The 21125-nt window shown below is 49.2% G+C and overlaps 1 protein-coding gene across 1 annotated transcript in view; it reads right to left on the minus strand.

Annotated features, from left to right (window-relative positions):
* Nucleotides 1-21125, minus strand: part of MMP24 (matrix metallopeptidase 24) — a 31605-nt gene that overhangs the window by 360 nt on the left and 10120 nt on the right. Inside the window, exons 3-8 of the mRNA XM_032592761.1 lie at nucleotides 19911-20027; nucleotides 18090-18394; nucleotides 8695-8856; nucleotides 6694-6908; nucleotides 4068-4206; nucleotides 2339-2605 (exon numbers count right to left, since the gene is read on the minus strand). Of these exons, the coding sequence (XP_032448652.1) occupies nucleotides 2339-2605; nucleotides 4068-4206; nucleotides 6694-6908; nucleotides 8695-8856; nucleotides 18090-18394; nucleotides 19911-20027 (1205 nt within the window). The remainder of the gene's footprint in view (nucleotides 1-2338; nucleotides 2606-4067; nucleotides 4207-6693; nucleotides 6909-8694; nucleotides 8857-18089; nucleotides 18395-19910; nucleotides 20028-21125) is intronic.

Raw genomic sequence — 21125 nt, forward strand, 5'->3', positions numbered from 1 at the left:
CACTACTCCCAGGTACTGCCCTGCACCTGCTCTGGGCCAGAGTGAGAGGGCATAGGGTGCTGTGGCAGTGTGGAAGAAGGACGCCTCTCCCACCCTGGCGTCCCAGAGGAGCTTTGAAGGAGGGGTGGGCATATGAAGTGGTGGGAGCAGCGTGTTGGGTCGCTTGCAGGTGGGGGGAGGGCAGTGTGTAGCACACTCTGCCAACAGTGTGACAGGGTCTCGGAGTGTGACCTGCACGGTTGCAAAGAGGTGCGCCCAGGACCTGGAGCAGCCTGGCCTGTCATCTCACAGGTGCCAGGAAGCCACTGAGGGGCTTTAAGTAGAATTGATAAGTTCAATTTGTGCCTCCCTACCTTATAACCCTCCCCTCCACCCGCCCATGTTGGTGAGATCAAGTTCCCAACTATGGCTTGGACAGCACTGCCTTCATAGCTCTAGAGCCTCAGTCTAGCTTCTGTTTGAGGCAAGGGAGGCAGGGAGCCAGGTTTCTCCTTTGGTTGACAGCGGACACCACCTTTTCACAGTTGTGGCTTTTCTTTGGCTTGCATCACAACACAGATGCAAGGTCTCTGGGACACTGCTGGGGAAGAGGCTAGAAAGAAAGGAGGTGGAGACTGGGGCACCTGGGTGGCTCAGTCAGTGAAACATCTGACTCTTGGTTTCGGCTCAGGTCATCATCTCACAATTCATGAGTTTGAGCCCCTTATCGGGCTCTGTGCTGATAGCCTGGATCTTGCTTGGGATTCTCTCTCTCTCCCTCTCTCTTTGCCCCTCCCCTACTCACACTGTCTCTATATCTCTCAAAATAAATAAACTTGAAGAAGAAGAAGGAGGAAGAGGAGGAGGGGGAGGAGAAGGAGAAGGAGAGGGAGAAGAAGGAAGAGAAGAAGAAGAAGGAAAAGAAGAAGGAGGAGGAGGAGGAGAAGGAGAGGGAGAAGAAGGAGGAGAAGAAGAAGGAAAAGAAGAAGGGGGGGGGGGAGGAGGAGGAGGAGGAGGAGAAGGAGAAGGAGAAAGGAGGTGGAGGGGCTGGGCAGCCACACCAGGCTCCCAGCAACAGCCTTCATGGCCCAGACAGTGTACAGACAGCAAAGCAACTCAGACTCTCCTATTGGTTGGCTCCCCACTCTGGGACTTTCATTGGCCAAAGTCCTTGATGTCACTTGTCTCTGAGGCTCCCAGAAAGCAAGACCATGTGTGTAAAGCATCAGGTACACAGGAGAGCCATCAGTAGCAGCTCTTCCCCCGAGACTTTTGGCTTTCTTACCAGTGACATCTCCTTAGAGAGCCCTTCCTGACGAACCCTCTCTAATGGGCCCTCCCCAGCACCCCCCACCCCCACCCCCACCATAGCTCTTCGGCTGCATTTCTTTCCCTTAGAACATTTGCTGCCACCTTAGTTGTTTTCTGCCTCTAGAATGGGAGCCAGGGATGCAATGCAAGTCTTATTCTCTGCTCCTTCCCCAGCTCTCCCACAAAACTTGGCTCTCAGTAATCATTGTGGAGGGAATGGATGACACCTGTCATTCTACAAAAACTAAAACACACCAACAAGATGATGATGATGATGATAGCAGCTAACTCTCACTTGGCATGGATCATGTGCTAGGCATTGGTCTAAGTGCTCTACTTAATTTACCTTAGTCTTACAAATCCCAATGAGGTAGGTACCATTATTATCCCCATCTGATAGATGAAGACATAGAAAACTTAAATGGTTTGCTCAAACTCATAGTAAGTGGTGGAGGCGGGATGTGAAGTCAGCCAGCCTCCAGAGTCTGTATTTTTGACCAGATCATGGGAAATGTATTTAACAAACATTCATGGATTCCTGCACCTGGCAACACCCAGCCCCTCTTCTTGAGAAGCTTCTAGTCTGCTGGGAAGCTCCCAGCCTGGCCTCCAGGAGGAGCTTAGAAAATGTCTCATAAATAAAAAAGGCTTCTCTTTCCATCTTCCTGCCCTCAAGCCTTGTTTAAAAAAAAAAAAAAAAAAAAAGCACCTTTGAAAGCACCTGTATCCATCATTGATTTTCAGATTTGATAACTCGAGGAAGCCCTAGAGTACATCTGAGGTCCACTATTTGAGAAATGCTGTCTGAAAGAGTGAAGTCAGTCTATGAAAACATCTCTCAAATGTGAGTCATGTCTGCAGATGAGAGCCTGGCTTGGTAGCTGGTAAGAGAATTAATTTACTGTGTGAACATGGGTAGATGTGAGGCAGTTGTCCTTACCATTAGACACCGTTTCTCAAACTTGGATACCCTGAGAGTATGCCCATGGGCCCTGTTGGGACCTACATAAAATCGGGCTACTCCCCACCCAGCCAGGCCCTTACGTACATCCTTCCTTGCTGATGAAGGCCCCCTGGGGAGCCTGTGGGATGCCCTTCCACACAGTGATGGGCTTGGGGTAGCCAGGGTCCGTGGCCCGCCGCTCCTCGCTGTAGCGCCAGTACCGTTCGCCTTTGAAAAAGTAGGTCTTGCCCACAGGTTCCCAGCGCAGAGCTGTGTCAATGCCTTCTCGGGGCAGACAGCTCCCCAGCTCCCCCAGGCTGTGGGGGTACCCAGGCTCCACCGTCACCTCCTTAAATACCCAGTACTTGTCACCTGTAGCCAAGAGAAACCCAGGATCAGCCTTTCCCAGTCACTCAATGCCAGAGGTTGTGGCTGGTGCCACTTGTCCATCTTTTGCTAGGACTGAAGTCATTCACAGAGCCACAGTGTCGGGGGAAACAGTGCAAGGCCTGATTGACAGCCTCTCTGGGAGACTGAGGCTCCTTGGCCCTGGCAGAGCATGGGGGCAAGAAGCCAGAAGCCAGTCACTGCAGATCTTGGGCAACCGGCCCCATGCTGCCCAGCCTCCGTGCCGCACCCTCTGTTCGTTCATGTGAATTTCTCCTTAACTCTCTCTCAGGCGTCCTCAGCCACTCCTGTGGCTTTGCATGCCTTAGTACACCCCACCTTCCACCAGTGACACCCAACTCTGAGGGCTCACAGCCACTCCCACTGGACCTGAGCCCCAGACCCAGGAGCCCTGACCCAGTGTACACCAGCCTCTGGACATTTCCAGGTCTGCTTTCTGGAATTCGTCACTGCCTCCACAGTGTGCTCCCTCCCTCCTCACCTTTCTGCCCCCCGGTTCCCCAGCAAGAAACCTGGCATCACTTTTGACCCTCTCTTTCCTTCTCCCCTCCATGTTCAGCCTCTCAGGAAGCCTTTTGCATCTTTTAGCTGTCCATCTCTGGCCTCACTGGTCCTCCCTGGTGTGGGCCTTGTTGACTTGCTCCCTCCCCTCCAGTAACCGACTCCGAAATGGCCTCCCCACCTCTGCTCTATTGGATTGCTGCCTGCCCTCTGGCTCTCTGCTGCTCACAAACACCCAGTGGACACCAGTGTTTCTCTAATGGGTCAAGACTGCATTCTGGCCTGGCAACCAAGGCTCCTTAGGACTCTCCCTCACTCTCCCTTCTAGGCCACTGCTCACCGCTCTCCAAGGTGGGCCTCCATGGCTGTCCAGTGGGTCTTCTAAGCTTTTCCAACGTACATGCATATCCCCACACTACTCTATTACCCATGCTTTCCCTTCCTCTTGGACTGCCTTCCTCACTTCTCACTAATTATCTGTATCTTACCCTTCTGAGGCTGGGCCCATCTCAAGATAATTGAAGCGAAGCAACCCAGCCCTGGGTGGGCATGCCATACATGCTAGCTCCCCTGGCTCCTTCCCTGACCTCTCCAGCCAGTGTGACCTCCTCCCAACCAACTCTTACAGAACTGATGGGATGGCCTTCCATGGAGCACTGTACCTGGACGTGGGTGAGCCTTGTCGTCCCACCAACCTGGGAACATACAGACCCTCAACAATTACTTCATGACTTGATTCCCCTGGACTGTGCTTGGCCTGCCTGCAGGGATTAGTCCTGTCAGAAGTCAGTGTCTCTGGTAGGGCTAGAGGGGCTCTTGGAGGGCATCTGCTTCTCACCCTGCCACTTCCAGTGTACAGATGGGGAAAGGGGGTCCCAGAAAGGGCAGGGAACTGTCACAGTTCTCTTAGCACAGGCTATATTACCTTTGAAGAAGACAAATCTTCCATCAGCCCTTTCATAGGCTGCATCTATGCGGGCAGGCAGGCCTTTCCAGAACTGCTCAATCTGCATGGGGTAGCCCTCTTGTACCCGGTTATTGCGCAGGCGCCAGAACCAGCGATCCTGGGGGGTAAGGGGAGGAGAAAGAAGCATGGCAGGCCCTGCCTTAACTTAGGATCTCAGCCTTGGGGCTCAAGCCCAAATAACCCAAAAGCTTCCCCTGGGCCCAGCCTTGCAACCCTCCGTGATGTCTGTCTATCACATCTAGCTTCCAATGCCCTGAGGAAGACAGGATGCCCATTAACTCTCTTCATATAAGCCTCCTGAAGGTTCTTGCTGTCCAAGGGGCTATGAGACAGACAGCAGACTGGCCTGGTGCAGGGATGAGGTGGGGAGGAGCTGGAAGGGATGGTGCCAGGGGCCTGTAGTGGCCACATGAGGGCAGCAGAGAGTCACTGACATCAGTGAGCCACTCACAAGGCTGGCCACCGAACCTGAGCAGAATGCCCTCCTCACCCTCTGGCTCCATCCAGCAGGGCGAGAACCCTGGGAAGCAAGCTGTGGGAATCCCTCGAGACCTGGGTGTGAATTTACTTCACTTAGCACTGCATGACCGTGGGCACAGTACTGCAAGCACCTCACCTACAAATGGGGGTAATGTTGGGGATCAGAGGAGAGGTAATAGGTAAAGTACCTAGAACAGCACAGGGCACATGGTTGATGTTAAATAAATGGCAGCTCAGTAGGTCAAGAATCTGATGAAAGCCCTCTTCTTCAAACTAGTGTCTTGTGCCAGTACAGCCCTTGGCTGGTAGGCAATCTGTGCAAGGCCTGTAACCTACCAGGACCCTCAGTGTAAATGGGGATGATAAAAGGGGCACCTGGATGGCTCAGTCGTTTGAGCATCCGACTCTTGATTTGACTTAGGTCATGATCCCAGGGTCATGGAACCGAGTCCCACATGGGGCTCCATGCTGAGCACAGAGCCTGCTTGGGATTCTCACTCTCCCTCTGCCCCTTTCCCCTGCTCATGTGCGCTCTCTCTCTCTCTCTCTCTCAAATTAAAAAACTAAAATAAAATAAATGGAGATGATAAAACCCAGACTTGCCTAGGAACCGTTGAGTGGGGGGATCAGAATGAATGTGATTTGTAAAAGATGGTACAAAAACTAGAAATGTTTTTTTCAAGGTGTTTTACAAAGCACTTTCATGTTGTTTTTAAAACTTTAGTTTGACTTGCACAAGTCTATGAAGTAGATTTGATATATACAGAGTCTTTTTTTTTTTTTTTTTGAAAGTGAGAGACAGAGACAGACCACAAACAGGGGAGGGACAGAGAGAGAGGGATACACAGAATCTGAAGCAGGCTCCAGGCTCTGTGCTATAAGCCTGATGCCAGGCTCGAACCCACGAGCCACAAGACCACGACCTGAGCCAAAGTTGGATGCTTAACCAACTGAGCCACCCAGGCATCCCAAGATATACAGAATCTTGAGTAAGGCCAGTGACTTTCCTAGAGCCACTCTGTGAGAGGCAGGATCAGTGCTGACCCGTGTCACCTGATTCTTGCTCAGTCCTCAAAACTTGCTGGGAGAGCTCCCTGAGGGGAATGGAGCAGCCCCGCACAGCCACCCAGTGTGATGGAGACACCCTGACCAGACCCCTTTCCGTGGAGGGCTTGTTGCCCTGGCGGCCCGCAATGTGGTCAGCAGGCTGTTTTCAACTGCAGGCCTCTCTGGGGATGGCCTCGGCTTCAGCAAGCTCCCCCAAGGTCATGCCCCTTCTCATCCAATGACTGAATGAAGCAGGAGGTACAAAGTGCCAGCTATTTGGGGCCCTGTGTGGGATGACTCTGATGGGCCATGCTAGCTATAAAACTCCCTGTAGGGGTAGGCCACTCTGCAATGGTCCTAGTTGCTGCTTATATTCTCCTTCTGCCCAGTCTTACTTCCTTCCCTCCTACCCACAGATGTTGATCCCAAAGGTACTTTTTAATCAAAATCCTGCATTCTCAACACTGTCTCAGAGTCCACTTCCCTGGTAACCCAACCTGTAGCATACCAACCAAACGTGCTGCCACCCAGTCAGCCCGTGGCCAATGTGATAGGACCAGGACAAGTGACAAGATGTAGCCTGGCCAGCTTTCTATCAGGCATCCCTCAGTCCCAGCTTCTCAGCCCTGGCAGGATCTGGAGACAGACTCTGCCATTGCCATGTCAGCCCCTACTCCAAGCTGCTATCTTCATGGCCATGCACTCATTTAGTCTTCATACACCCTTCATTAAGGGAATGACCCCACTTTCAGATGGAGACACTGAGGTCCAGAGAAGGGAGACGACTTGCTCAAAGTCGCTGACCAGCAGGTCTCCAGCACTTTCCCCCAGCATTAACCCCTGGGAAGGTATAAGATCACCAGTCTACCCACCTCCTCTTAGAAACAAGTCAATTCGCCCGGCAGCACCAGAAAGGGACCCCAAGTCCTGGCCACTGGGCCAACTCCTGTCCAGGCCCAAAGCGGGCCTAATCCCAGAGCAGCAGCCTTCTCCTGCTCCACAGAGGGGGAGCAAGTGGGAGAGGACCATCTGGGTGTCACCAGTTGACTGGCCCTACCTTAAACACAAACATCTCGCCTCGGAAGAGTGCCACTGTGTTGAAGTTGCCATCACAGATGTTGGGTTTGGCGCCCGGTGTGGACGGCCGGTCCCCGAGGGGCGGCCGAGGTGGCCTGGGCTGGCGCTCATGTTTCCTCTCACTTGGTGAGTGGATCCTGCGGACGGGGAGCGTGGGGAGGGGTCTGGTGGGCTCCAGGGGCTCAGCTGGGGGTCCTGCAGAGAGGGGCTGTATCTTAGACAGGGTCAGCCATTCCCTGCCTCCCGCTGTCATTGCTTCATCATCACCCTGGCAGCTGAGGTCTGTCACCCTCCAGCCTCCTGTTCCCTCTCCCACTTTTTACTTCCCAATCTTTGAGAAAACAGATGAAAATAGTCATTAAATGGGAACTCTCATCTTTCCACCCCCGAATCTGATATCTTCTCTTCTTCTCTCCTGTTATAAGAGAGAACATGTCCTTTCTTGGGCTCAGTGTCCCATACCATCATTCTCTGCTCCCTCTACACATGCCAGCCTCACTTTCTCCCCTTCGTTCCTTATCCCACTCCAGGACAGCCTCTGCCCTGTCATCTACTGAAGCTGCTCTGTCAAGATCTCCAATGACCTTCATGTTGCCAAACCCCAGGGTTACCGACTCAAACTTTGATGTGCATATCAAGATCCAGGGATCTTAATAAAATGGGGATTATGACTCAGAGGGTCTGGGCGGGGGGTGGGGGTGGGGCGGCTTGCAATTCTGCATTTCTTCAGGCTGTTAGGTGATGCCAGTGTTCCTGGTCTGAGGCCCACACTTTGAGTAGCAAGATCATAGGAGCACTTTTCCAGGCCCCTGTTCTGTCTTGGTTTTCCTTCTACTTTATGGGCTGTTCCTTCTCCACTTCCTTTGCTGGCAGCCTTTCCTCACCCACCCTACCCTAAAGGTTGGAGTGCTCCTGGGTGTTCTCTCTATTTTTGTCCCTATGTCAGTTTTCTCCCTTGGGTTGCATATTAGGGTCACTGGGAGAGCTTTTAAAACTCATGATGCTCAGAAGACACCCCAGACCAAAGAGAAGCCAATCTCTGACAATGAGAGCATTTTTAAAATGGAAATTCCAAGGTAATTCCAATGAGCCCCCTAGTCACAGATCACTACCTTAAGTGATCTTGATTCCCTGTAGAGAGGGGAGTGGGGAGGTGCCCAGGTTCATGGCTTTAAAGACCCTCTATGTTGGAGCTGTCCAATAGGATGTTCTGTGATGACAGAAATGTTCTATATTAGCACTGTCCAATACAGTAGCCTCCAGCCATTTGTGGCTGCTGAGCACTTGAAATGCGTGACTAGTTGTTAGTGTGACAGAGGAACTGAAATTTTAATTTTATTTAATTCTAATTAATATAAATTCAAATTTCAATAGTCACATGTGGCCAGTGGCTATAGATTGGACACCTAAGATTCCAAATCAATATCCCAGCCCAGCTCTCTGAGCAACAGACTGGTAAATCCTATTGCCCCACAATTAGAAAAGCCAGAAATCTTGGTGTTGTCCTTGACCCTCACCCCCATGTTGGATCTATCAGCAAATCCTGTCCATTCTACTTTCAAAACACCTTGGTCCCTACCTCCCCTGTCCAGTCCTCCACTGCCTCACTTATGGAGATCCCGCCCATCCTCCAGGGTTCTGGTTGGGGCCATCTGCTCTCTGAGGTCATCAAGGCCTCCAGAAGTGGCCCTCCTCCTGTGCTTCATAGCCCAGGGGCTGAGGCGGCCTGGGCTATGCTGACATACATTTGCTCAAGCAAACTGGTCTTCCCATCTCAACTGACTTGACCAAAACAAGGCCTTTGCATTACCAGTGTGAACAGAGAACTGGGAGGGAGGCATGGTAGCAGGCCTTTTATATCTTATCAAAATATCAGCATAGCCTCTCCTTTTTTCTTGCTTAAGAAAACAACCCACTCAGGCAGCTAGTCACAGCCCAGCCCTTAAGAAGGAGCAGCAGCCCCCTCTCCCCTGCCACACACCGTAGATCTTCTGGATGCCCTGGAGATCATCCTGAGGCAGTTTGAAGTTGTGTGTCTCCATGTACTGGTAGAAGGGCGCCATGATGGCGCTGGGGTCGTTGGAGTGCTCCAGTCCTAGCGCATGGCCCAGCTCGTGCACAGCCACCAGGAAGAGGTCATTCCCTGTGGAGAGGGGAGTGGGGAGGTGCCCAGGGCACCCACTTAGGTATCAGTCAACCCATTGCTTCAGCCAACACTGAGCATAGGCTTTGTGCCAGACCCTGTGCTGGAGAAATCATACACAGTCCTGCCTTTCAGAACTCTCGGTATAGTGGGGGATTTGGAGAGAGAAACAAAATAAGTGAGATTAATGTTCCAGGTGCTTTAATAGAAGTCTGTAAGGGTGGAGTGAGGATTCTGAGAAGGGAGGAGTGATTTAAACTTGAAGGAAGATGTGCAGGGAAAGCTTCATAATGGTGAAGTTTACCTCAAGTCTTGAAAGATAAGAAGTTAGTCAGGAGAATGGATTCAGAGGGTAGGAGAGGGAGGGGTGGGGGTGGCATTCCTGACAGAGGGAACGCTAAAAACAAGATCCAGGGACAAGCAGGCTCATTCCACTTGGCTCTGGAACAAAGCAGGAGGGGAGGGCAGAGAGAGATGAGGTCAGCCAGGCTGGCAAGTGGGGTTCTGTGATGCCACGCAAAGGAATTTGGATTGGCTTCTTGGCCAGTGGGGGGTTTAGGGCAGGAGTGGGGGTGGTGACATGATGAGTCACTCTGGCTGCTCCGCGCTGAGGAGGGCTGAGAGGGGAAGGAGACCAGAAGCAGGGCTTCCGTGCGCTTTTGGGAAGAAGGTAGAAGGGTCTGGGTGAGAGATGAAAAGGGCAAAGCCAGGGCAGGGAGTACGATGAGCAGAGGGGAGGTCTGGGGGTGGCAGGCTGGCAGTCAGTGTCAGGAGGTCCAGGGGCAGGCAGGGCCCTGATCGTGAGGTGGCTCTCAGTCCAGCAAGACCTTAGTTCTGAAAGAACTGAACCTCGGCCAAGATCAAGGCAGGGACTCAAATGCGAGTGAAAACAACAAAGTCCAGGTGCCGAAAGTGGGACACGGGATTCCGAGCGCGAAGCTGAGGCAGCAACATGGCACAGTGGTCATGAGCGTGGGCCCCTGAGCCAGATAGACCTCCTTCGTTTCCAGCTTTGTGAACTTGGCCAGAAGGTCTACCTTCTAATCTTCAATATCTTCATTTGTAAAACGGGGAGATCGTACCCCTTTCATAGGGTTATGTGAGGATTGGATGAGGTAATATGTGTGAAGGGTGTGGCACTGCACAGGAGCTGTTGTTACCAGACATCAGATGGAAGCTTGGTGCCTGGAACAAGCCCATCGACCAGAAAGGAAGCATAAGGCCAGTGGGGTTCCAGCTACCAGATTTTCTTAAGCCAACTCCTCTGAGCCTCTGGATTGGGCCTGGGACAGAGCAAGGCCTGACTTTGGGGGGATTAAGTAACCCCAGCTTTGGGAAAGAAACACAAGAGACAGGGAGTTGGGCAGGCTGTCATACTGATAGTCCTGACCTGTCTGTCCATTTGAAAACTCTTGCTTGCCTTGACCTTTGGCATTTGAGCTCTGCCTCTCATTGCCCTGCCCTAAGGCATGTTACAGCTCATTCCTGTCGGTTCCGAGTGCAGGGGAGGCTACCAGGGACCCAGGAGGTGGTCAGGAGTCCTAGTGCCTACTTTGGCTCTGGTGTCACTGGCAAAGTTGCCCAGCCCAGCCCAACTGAGGGACCCATGAGAATCAGATGGGACTGAGGATTGTCTCTGGCCATTTTGGCTACGGTCTCGGAAGAGAGAAGAGCCTTATGGGGCAGACCCCGACGCAAGCATGCCTGCCGCTCTGCTGACACCACCCGTGTCTTCAGCAAAATGGGGATGGGCAAGATCAGTGCAAGGTTGGCCAAGAGCCTGGGGCTGGCCTTCTGCTGGGGAAGGGCAAGCTGGCAGGAGGAGGCCAGGCCGCCCCCAGTTCCTTCCTCGGGTCCTGGTTCCTCTGGCACCGGGGAAGGGTGAGCTCATCTCTCAGCTCTATCCCAAACAAAGGCGGCTGCTAGAGCCAGCGGAAGGCAGCTCCGCTTCCTGGGGGCTGGTCCTGCCTAGCTCTGCCTCCTGGCCTATTCTTCCACCTTCACAAGCTGTTCGGGCCTCTCGTCTGCTGACCAGGCTCTTCCTCAGGGGGCATCCACAGGGATCTCCACTGGGAACCAGGGAGCAGCGCTCTGAGTACTTGGCAAGAGTCTAAACCTTTGTCCTCAGCCTGTGTCTGTTACTCTGTAGCCTCTGTGCCTGGGTCCCTGCAGAGAATAGGAGTAAGCCCTTGAAGGAAAAGGGACTGTGGGTTTATTCCAGGGACCAAAAAGCAGAAAAGAACTGGGGGAACTGGCATCCTGTTGCACAGAAGCCCAAGAGACCTGCTAAGTGGGGGCTGCTCTGGGGAGATGGAAGGACAGGGACGGGCAGAAGAACTCCCTGGAGCTAGAGAGGGCAGAATGCTAGGAAGGCAGAAGGATGGAGAATATCCCAGTGCTTAATAGGCAGGTGGCTGTTAGGGTCTTCACTCTCCAAGAGGGTGAGAAACAAGGAAGCGGAGTAGTCAGAAGTGCGGTCTGAGGGAGCCAGAAGGCCATGAATCCCAGCTCTGCCATGTTGCAGCAGTGTGACATTTTAAATCTCTTCTTCTGTAAAATGCAGGGAATAACGGTACCTGCATTCTAAGAATGGGGGTGAAATTAATGGGGCAAGGTAGGCAAAGTGCTCACATCTGCCTCCTGGCACAGAACTACAGATCACTATTAATTAGCAGGGTCACATTGAGGTATGTGAGGGGACCAGCATCCCCAATAGGGAGTGTTCCTGTGGGCTGGGAGCTCAAGTCCCAGCAGGGGTCTCCTAGCAGGTACCCAAAACTCTTACTCAACTATCTTTGCTTCATTTCCTTCCTGTGGAACCTCCATACTTGATCAGTCCCATCTCATCAAGCCCTCCAGCCCCCCAAAGGCTATAACATTTCCTTTTGCCTCCATTCTTTTGCCAGTGCTGTCCCCTCTACCCAGAATAGCCTTACTCCTTCAAAGTTCAGCTCAGTGCCACATTTTCCAGAAAGACTTCCTTGATTTCCCCCACTGGCAGTGAGTGATTCCTCCTCTACCCTCCCAGCAGTTTATCTGAACCATCTTTATGGCACTGATCACTTTCCACCATACGTTACAGCCACCAGCACACTCTCTCTTCCGCTCCAGGGGTGTGAGCTCCTCGAGGGCAAGCTTTGTGCAGCCAGGATGGAACAGTGCCAAACATTCAGTATTTTTCCAGGTGTGGTTCTTGGACCACCTGCAGCATAACCACCTGGGGCGATTACTAAAAATTCAGAGTCCTGGGTACATACCTGGCTCTGCCACTTACTATGTGAGTTTTTATAACCACATGGAACTTTACATTCCTCATCTGTTAAAGGGATATTATGATCCCTGCCTGGTCTAGCTCCCAGGGTCGGGGGAGAGTCACAGAAGTGATTGCAGAAGAACTCTACTCTGTGAAGGGCTGGTCTCAATGATGCTTCCTGTCTTGTCACCTTTCTCAGGGCTGGGCTTCCTTCTCATCAGAGCTTAGTGAACTCAGACATCACTGTTGGACTCCTTGAAAAGAGATGAGGACAGAAGGTGCCTGGAAGCAGCCCCTGAAGCCAGCTGGAAGGTATGGTGGGCCAGACTGCCCTTCACACAGACTCCAATGACGTGGAGAATCAGGATCACCCTTACACCCTTATAATGCAGTGGTTCTCTAGGAGAGCCTTTTAAACACATAGGTGGAGGAGCTTCTGATTCAGGAGTTTTGGGTTAGGACTTAGGCAACATTTTTTGTTTTTTAAATTAAGTTCCCTCAAGTGAATTTTATAGTGATTGGCTCAGGCTGACACACCTGAGCCAAGCACTCACCCTCAGCATCACTAACAGTGGGACAGCCTATATCATACGTGCTTTCTAACGTGATGCAGAAGGGAGGACCCAACCACTCCAGAAGCTCTTGCCAAAATGTGAATTTAGTCAGGTCTATAGGACTAATTACCAATATTCAGGATATATGAGGAAGGGAGATGTGTTAAAAGTGAATCTGAATTTCATCAAGCCAAATGAGTGTACTGTGGACAAGTGACAGTTTTTTCAACAAATATTGGCGGGGTTGGGGGTGGGGAAGCGAGCTGACTATTGTAAGTGAAAACAGCGTAAGAAACATGTCACCCATGCAGGATGTGTGGATATTGTCTGGATCCTGATGCAAGCAAACAGCTGGAAGGGACATTTTTGAGGCGATTTTGGGAAATGAATACAAACAGGAATTGGATTTTAAGAAATTATTGTTAATTTTGTTGGGTTTGATAATGGTTTTGTGGTTGTGTTAAAAATAATCTATTTGGGGTGCCTGGGTGACTCAGTTGGCCGAGTGTCTAACTCTTGATTTTGGCTTAGGTCATGATCCCAGGGTTGTGGGATCAATCCCTGTGTCAGGCTCCTCGCTGAACATGGAGCCTGCTTAAGATTCTCTCTCTCTCTCTCTCTCTCTCTCTCTCTCTCTCTCTCTTTCTGCCCCTCTCCCCTGCTTGTGCTCTCTGTCTCTCTAAAATATATAAAAAGAATTTTTTGAAAGAAAATAATCTATGAGAAGATTTGAAGGAGTAAATGCACCCTGATGTTTATAGCAGCACTATCAATAATAGCCAAACTATGGAAAGAGCCTAAGTATCCACCCACTGAAGAATGGATAAAGAAGATGTAGTGTGTATATATGTGTGTGTGTGTGTATGTATGTATGTGTATATATGTATGTATATACATATATATGTGTATGTATATGTATATATGTGTGTATATATGTATATATGTGTGTATGTGTATGTGTGTGTGTGTATATATATAATACACATACATATACATATATACATATATAATTATGTATATAATACATATATATACACACACACACACACACATGCAGTGGAATATTACTCAGCCATCAAAGAGAATGAAAGCTTGCCATTTGCAACAATGTGGATGGAGCTAGAGTATATTATGCTAAGCGAAATAAGTCAGTAAGAGAAAGACAAATACCATGTTTTCACTCATAGGTATAATTTAGGAAACAAAACAGATGAACATATGGGAAGGGGAAGAGAGAGAGAGAGAAGCAAACCATAAGAGACTCTTAATGATAGAGAACAGACTAAGGGTTAATGGAGGGAGAGGGGCTAGATAGGTGATGGGCATTATGGAGGGCACTTGTTGTGATGAGCACTGGGTGTTGTGTGTAAGTGATGAATCACTAAATTCTACTTCTGAAACCAATATTACACTGTATGTTAACCAACTAGAATTTAGATAAAAATTTGGAAGAAAAAAAATAATCTGTTAGGGCTATGTCCTAAAGTATTTACAGATGAAATGATATTGTGCCAAGGATTTTCTTTAAAATACATCAGCCAAAAAATACAAGTGGCAGGGGGAGAGTAGATGAAATAGCAGTGACATCATGTTGGTAATTGCCGAAGCAAGGGGATGGGTGCCTGGGGGTTCATATTATCATTTTCTCTTCTTTTGTGAGTTTGAAGTTTTCCATAATGGAAATTTAGAAGAGAGAAGAGAGCCAATAAACACAAAGTTCCCAGGAGGCTCCATCCACTCCCTCAGTGAATTTATGTGAAAATTACACGAGATAATATACAGGTGCTCCATAAATCTTGGTTCCTTTCATCTCCTTCCAGAAACCATCCTAGGGCAACCTGCTGCATCAGGGGGTCTATTGCCATAGTTAGGAACTACATCTGAACAGTTCATGCTCAGTTTTCCAGAGCATAGAAAAGTCCCAACTCTTGTCCAAAGAAGACATTGGCCGTCTTGGACTCTCTATCAGAATTGGCAGATGTTCATTGGGATGGGATAGGACTGGGAGGATGCTGGGATTGTGCCTATCCACAGGTCCCAGCTCCTTCCCACATGCACTCCCAGAAGTTCTTGGGACTTTGAGACTGGGCCCAAGGTCTCCAACAGCAAGGAGTGCTTTCGGGCAGAACAAACCTCAGAGCTGGGAAGGGGAGGGCCGGGTTGTTAAGAGTATCTTCCCAGTGCCTCCTTTGGCCAAGATTCCTTTAAGAATTCATTTGTCTCTATCAGGGCTATAACTAAAATCTTGCCAGCTAACAGTCCCTGCCTGGCACGTAACAGGGCTCAAAAATGTTAGTTTCTTTTCCTCACACTTTATCAGTTAGCACAGCCAGCCATTCGTTGACACCGATTCAAGAATAAGCATGGGAGAAAGAAGAGGTGTTCAGAAAGCCAGGAAACACATTCAGGACATAAGGAAAGGGATACCAGGGCAGAGGAAATGGAGCTGGATAGGAAAGAGGACCAACATTTGAAGAGGGCAAGGGACAAAGAGAAATACGACAGTTGCGTATCTTTGCAGAGGCTGAGCCTTGGCCAAAACACTTCCTGAACCATCCTTTCACAGATGAGCCAAGGGTTGCCGATCCTTGATTCATGCATGCAATGATATGAAATGTTCTCAAGGAGGCTGTCCTCATCCAAAGACACCAGACTCAGCCTCTGAGGAGACAGGCCTATACGAGTGTGCTCTCAGCCTGAAGCATAGCCTAAGTAAAAGAATGCCCTGTGTTTCCCAAACTTGCCTACGCTTAAGAATCAGAGTGTCCAGGGGTAGGGCTTGGGAATCTATATATATGACAAGAAACCCGGGTGATTCTTATGATCAGGCAAGTTAAGGAAACTCTGAGGATAAAGACAGTGTTTCTCAAGGGGGGATGGAACACGTATATCAGAAGTGCCTGGAGAATTTATTACACCAAGTGCAGATTCCCAGGCCTGACCCCAGAATCAGAGAATCAGAATAGCAAGAGGTTAAGGGCCTAGAACCTGGCCCCTAACCTGGAATGTGCTTTTTTAAACATATATTTTTTTTAATTTTTAAAAATGTTTATTCATTTTTGAGAGAGAGAGAGAGAGAGAGAGAGAGCAAGCAGGGGAGGAGCAGAGAGAGAGAGGGACACAGAATCTGAGGCAGGCTCCAGGCTCTGAGCTCTCAGCACAGAGCCTGATGTGGAGCTTGAACTCACAAACCGTGAGATCATGACCTGAGCAGAAGTCGGACACTTAACCAACTGAGCCACCCAGGAGCCCCTAAAAAGATTTCTGGGTGATTCTGGTGTGCCCTGCAATTTGAGAACCATGAAAGTTTAGCTTGGTAGCTGAGAGTATGTGCTTCAGGGGTGTCTGGCTAGTTCAGTCAGTAGAGCATGCAACTCTTGATCTCAGGATTGGGAGTCTGAGCCCCAGGTTGGGTGCATAGGTTACTCAAAAAAAAAAAAAAAAAAAAAAAAAGAGTATGTGTTCCGGAGTCATAATACCCAGGTTCAAAGCCTTACTTTCACCAACTATGGGACTGTAGATAGACTACTTAATGTTTCTACATACCTCAGTTTACCTATCTATAAAATGGAGGTCATAATAATAAATACATACTACATAGTATGTGGAAAGCACTTGACATGGATCTTAGAATATCATCAACATGCTAATCATTATCTGTTCTCCCTAAAAGCCAGAATCCTCTATCCCTTTCTCCTCCGCACTCATCTCCGCATTTTCTTGGTATTTTTGCTACAAGCTTCAGTACAGTCTGCTTTGTGACAGGGTTACTTATATACACACTGTCCCCCCCCCCCCCCACTTAGCTGTGGACTACTAGAGGGCAGAGAGCATGTCTTTTTTAAAATGTTTGGAGCCACCCCCCCACCCCCCACCCCCCAGGCCACCAGGCTGTGTATCATGTTACACTAGGGTTGGAAGGGAGCTTAGAGATCACCTAGTCCAGTCCCTCATTTTTATCTAGCTAGCTAGCTAGCTAGGTAGCTATTTTTAAAGAGAGATGTTATTTTTTTTAATGTTTATTAATTTTTAGGGGGAGAGGAATAGAGAGCCAGTGGAGGAAGGGGCAGAGAGAGAGGGAGACAGAGAATCCCAAGCAGGTTCGGCTCAGTGAGTGCAGAGCCCGGTGTGGGGCTTGAACCCATGAACCGCGAGATCATGACCTGAGCCAAAATCAAGAGTTGGATGCTTAACCGACTGAGCCACCCAGGCACCCTCAGTCCCTCATTTTTTATATGAGGAGATTGAGGGTGAATCATTTGCCCGGAGTCACACAGCCAGGTTGTTGAGCAGTGGTTTGAGCCCTAACTACCCACTTCCAGCTTTGCCATTCCAGCCCGAAGCCTTTCATCTTAAAAATGGACATAATGAGGGGCGCCTGGGTGGCGCAGTCGGTTAAGCGTCCGACTTCAGCCAGGTCACGATCTCGCGGTCAGTGAGTTCGAGCCCCGCGTCAGACTCTGGGCTGATGGCTCAGAGCCTGGAGCCTGTTTCCGATTCTGTGTCTCCCTCTCTCTCTGCCCCTCCCCCGTTCATGCTCTGTCTCTCTCTGTCCCAAAAATAAATAAACGTTGAAAAAAAAAAATTAAAAAAAAAAATGGACATAATGAGGGGCATCTGGGTGGCTCAGTTGGTTGAGCGTCTGACTTTGGCTCAGGTCATGATCTCACGGTTTGTGGGTTCAAGCCCTGCATTGGGCTCTCTGCTGTCAGTACTGACCCTGCTTCAGATTCTCTGTCCCCCTCTTCCTGTCCCTCCCCCACTTGTACTCTCTCTCTCAAAAATAAATAAACATTAAAAAACATTTTTTTAATGTAAAAATGGGCATAATGATGTATATTTGCCTGCTTACTAAGCAAGTGCTTTAGGAGTAAACACTGATGGAGAATGCTTTTGCAACCTGAAGAGTATTGTTACTATTACTGTACAATACTGACTCTGGTTCCATATAATACTCATTGAGTCACAGTGGTGAGGAGCAAGTTAACCAAGGATGTTAGAGTAACTATGGGGCCTGTTATTCACCCATGAGGTTGATATAAGGGAAAGAGAGTAATGGTATCTCTTAAGATGGCCTTTGAAGCCACTATCAGGCCAGAGCCTACCACTTTCACACCCCACTTTCAGCTTTAATGGCTTTTTTTACCTTTTTCTCAAGCCTCTGATCCATTACTTTATCTTCTTATTCATGGCCTGACCCCTCCCTCTTGACTCAGCCCCCTTAGACCATTTACTAAGTGATCTGGCTCAACTCCGGGGCCCTGGTCCTGAGGGACCAGAGACCTCAGTTCCCACCCTCCTAGGTTCTTAGTTCTTGGACATGAAGTTACAGGGCAGGAAGCTTATCTATGGCATCCCAAGTTCTTCCTCAGGACTTCTTTCCCTGAAAATCCAGGACTGACCCCCTGTCCCCCTCATGGCCTTACCATCATGGTTGGCATTTCCTAGTGTCCATGGCTCATCTGAATCAAAGTGAGTGTCTCCTCCAATCCCTGGGCCAGGAAAGTAGGCATGGGCCAGGAATCCCCCTTCTCCATCAAATGGGGAGCTGTCGCCATGGAAACCAGAAGCAAAGAAGATCATGATGTCTGCCTCCTTCCGGTCACTTTTGATCTCATGATATGGCACCTCTTCAAAGGTCAGCGGGGTCACCTTCTGCCACACATCAAAAGCCTGGCGAATTGCTTTCCGTGTGTCTAGCTCCCCCACCTTTGGGGTGTAGTTGTGAATGCTGGTAAGAGAAGAAAGGATCATTAGGGAGGAACAGTCAGAGTCAGAGGCTTGCCGAGCTAAAAGGGACAGCAGAGACCACAGGGACCAGTAATCTTCACATTTTGAACCCTAGAATTCTGCTGAGGTATCCCAAGGGTTGAAGAAGAGGCTAGGTGGGCAAGGCTCTGGGTCCCCACCCCTGCCTCAGTCAGAGCAGCTTTGCTGTGATCAATGTTTTGTATCTGCACTCTCACAAAGTTTGTGTTGAAAACAGAATTCCACTTGAGCTTGCAGAAAAAAAAAAATTAAGTTCGTGGATAGCATTTTCTAAGTTTTAAGTTTTTCTCCGAATACACAAAGCATATGTATAGAACATTTAAAAAGGTATAGAAATACTGAAGCAGTGGAGGGTTTAAGTGAAACATCCCTTTTAAAAATGTTTGGCACCAACTACTTGTCTACTGCTTGTCTACCTAGGATATTGGTATAGAGTGGTATCTGATTTCGTCAGTTATAGATTTAGCTATTGAAGGTTACAGCAGCCATATTGAATGGTTCTCCATAGCAGAACGTCATTACTCCTGGGTGCTCTGCCTCCTGAACACCTGGGCAAGGATTATTCACCCATTCTATAGGTAAGAAAACTGAGGCCAGAGAGGTTGAGTAATAGAAGTTAAGGTTAGAAGCCAGTTCTTTCTCTTGATTCATTTTACCACTTCAGGAGACCTTAAGATCTATCCAGTTTCTAACCCAGATTCTTCTTGGGTTTCCTTCTTTTGTCAGAATTCTAGAAAAAGCCTGTTCTGGTTTCTATAGCTCATCAGCAGGAGAGCCCTTCATTCTTCAGCTTTCAGGATCTCTGTCTTAGATCCTACCCCTGAACCCAAGGCATCCACTGAGATGGAATCAGAGCCTTGAGAGGTGCCAGCCAGAGCCCAGCTGAGCCTGCCCTATGCCTGGCCTTTCCTGCAGCCCTACTCTGAATTCTGCTGTCTGAGTCTGCTGTGATGGGCTCCGCCATCCCTGTCCTTGGTCACTGGTCTGACTTGGAGGCTGATCCTCTTCAGCCCTTGGTTTCCCCAGACACTTCAGGAGTGAGTCTGCTAACAACTAGAGCTCTGCTGGGAAGTTTGGGTGAAGTCTGTCAGGCTAAGTGGAGAAGGGATCCAGATAAAAGGAAGTGGGGTTTGGCAAGCAGTGATAGGGAGAGTGAGTTCAGCCATGGCTCTTTATCACAGCTGAGAGTTGCTGAACAATCCCTATCCCACTTTCTCAAAACCGTAGGACTCTAAACAGGACACAGCTAATGAGCCCCCAAAGGACCAAATAAACCTGAAGTTCGAGATACGGCATCCTCTGGAAGCCACAAGGGGCACAAAGTGATAGGCTTTCAGCACCTGGTCCTGATGCCCGCATACTTGGCTCTCACCCCGATCACAGACCCACCTACAGCGTGAGCCTCTGAAACTCAGGCCAGGACAAAACTGAGTGTGGGTGGAGCCAAAGCCACGGAAGAGGAGAGGTAGTCAAAGCACCTGTAGGTGATGTGTTTTTGTCTCCACTTCTGTCCAGTCAGGGCATAGCGCTTGTTCCTCCGCCTACGGCTTAAGTGGGGGTGATCAGGGACACCACAGCGGGGTTTCTTCATCCACCTGGGCAGAGAGAGGACACACACACACACACACACACACACACACACGTGTTGTGGTCACTGGACACTCTAGGAAGGCATTGCAGTCTAAATAGCAGTGTGCATCCTGATGCTAGACTCTGGGGCCCTGGCTCTGAGGGGTTCCCCCACAGGAACACAATAGACTGATTACTTAATTCATTCATTTACAATTGATTATGCTGACACAGGGCTGAATTAGAGCCTGGGAGTCAGAGACACAGGCTTGATGGTTCTAGCTCCACCACTAATTGCAGGAGCCCAAGCAAACGATCATTGTGAACTTCAGTTTCCTCCTCTGCCACACGAGAATCACAGCTCTCACTGTTCTTAGGTTATAGAAAGCCTCAAGGAGGGGGTATATGTGGAAATACTCTGTAAATGGAATTAGATCACATCACTCCCTGGTTTAAAACCCTTCAATGATTTCCCCCAAACACCTAGAATAAGATCCAAACTCCTCACATTGGTCCACAGGGATGCACACAATCAAGCTCCTGTCTACACGTCAGACGACATCTTCACCCTCCTTCCCCCTCATAGACTCTGCTCCAGCCACAATGGCCTTCTTGCTGTGTCTTGCACATGCTAAGATTATTCCCACTTCAGGGCCTTTGTTCCCTCTGCTTTGCGATGCTCTTCTTCTTCACATGGTTTGCTTTTCATTAAGGTCTCTGCTCAAACGTTCCCCTTTAGAGAGGACTTCCCTGCCCACCCTATCTGAAATAGCTTCCTCCTCCCATCCTGCCGCTATCTGCTTATCCTGCTTCATTTTTCTTCATAGCATTAGTCATTGCCTGAAATGATATAATATATTCACTTTTTTGTTTAGTCTTTGTCTCTCTCTTAGCAGATTCTAAGTTCCATGAGGATAGGAACCTTGCCTGTACAGTGGCTGACACAGAAGATGTTCAATAATGATTTGTTGAATGAATGAATGAATGAATGAATGAATCAGAACTACCCAAAAGTAGAATGGCATAGCTTGTAAGACAGCAAATTCCTTTTTGCTATAGATGTTCAAAATGTGTAGGATTGTAGGACTGTAAGACTTAGAATTCTCTGCAGCATTTAGTGTGCT

Source organism: Lynx canadensis, chromosome A3 (assembly GCF_007474595.2).
Source record: "Lynx canadensis isolate LIC74 chromosome A3, mLynCan4.pri.v2, whole genome shotgun sequence".
Classification (NCBI taxonomy): Eukaryota; Metazoa; Chordata; class Mammalia; order Carnivora; family Felidae; genus Lynx; species Lynx canadensis.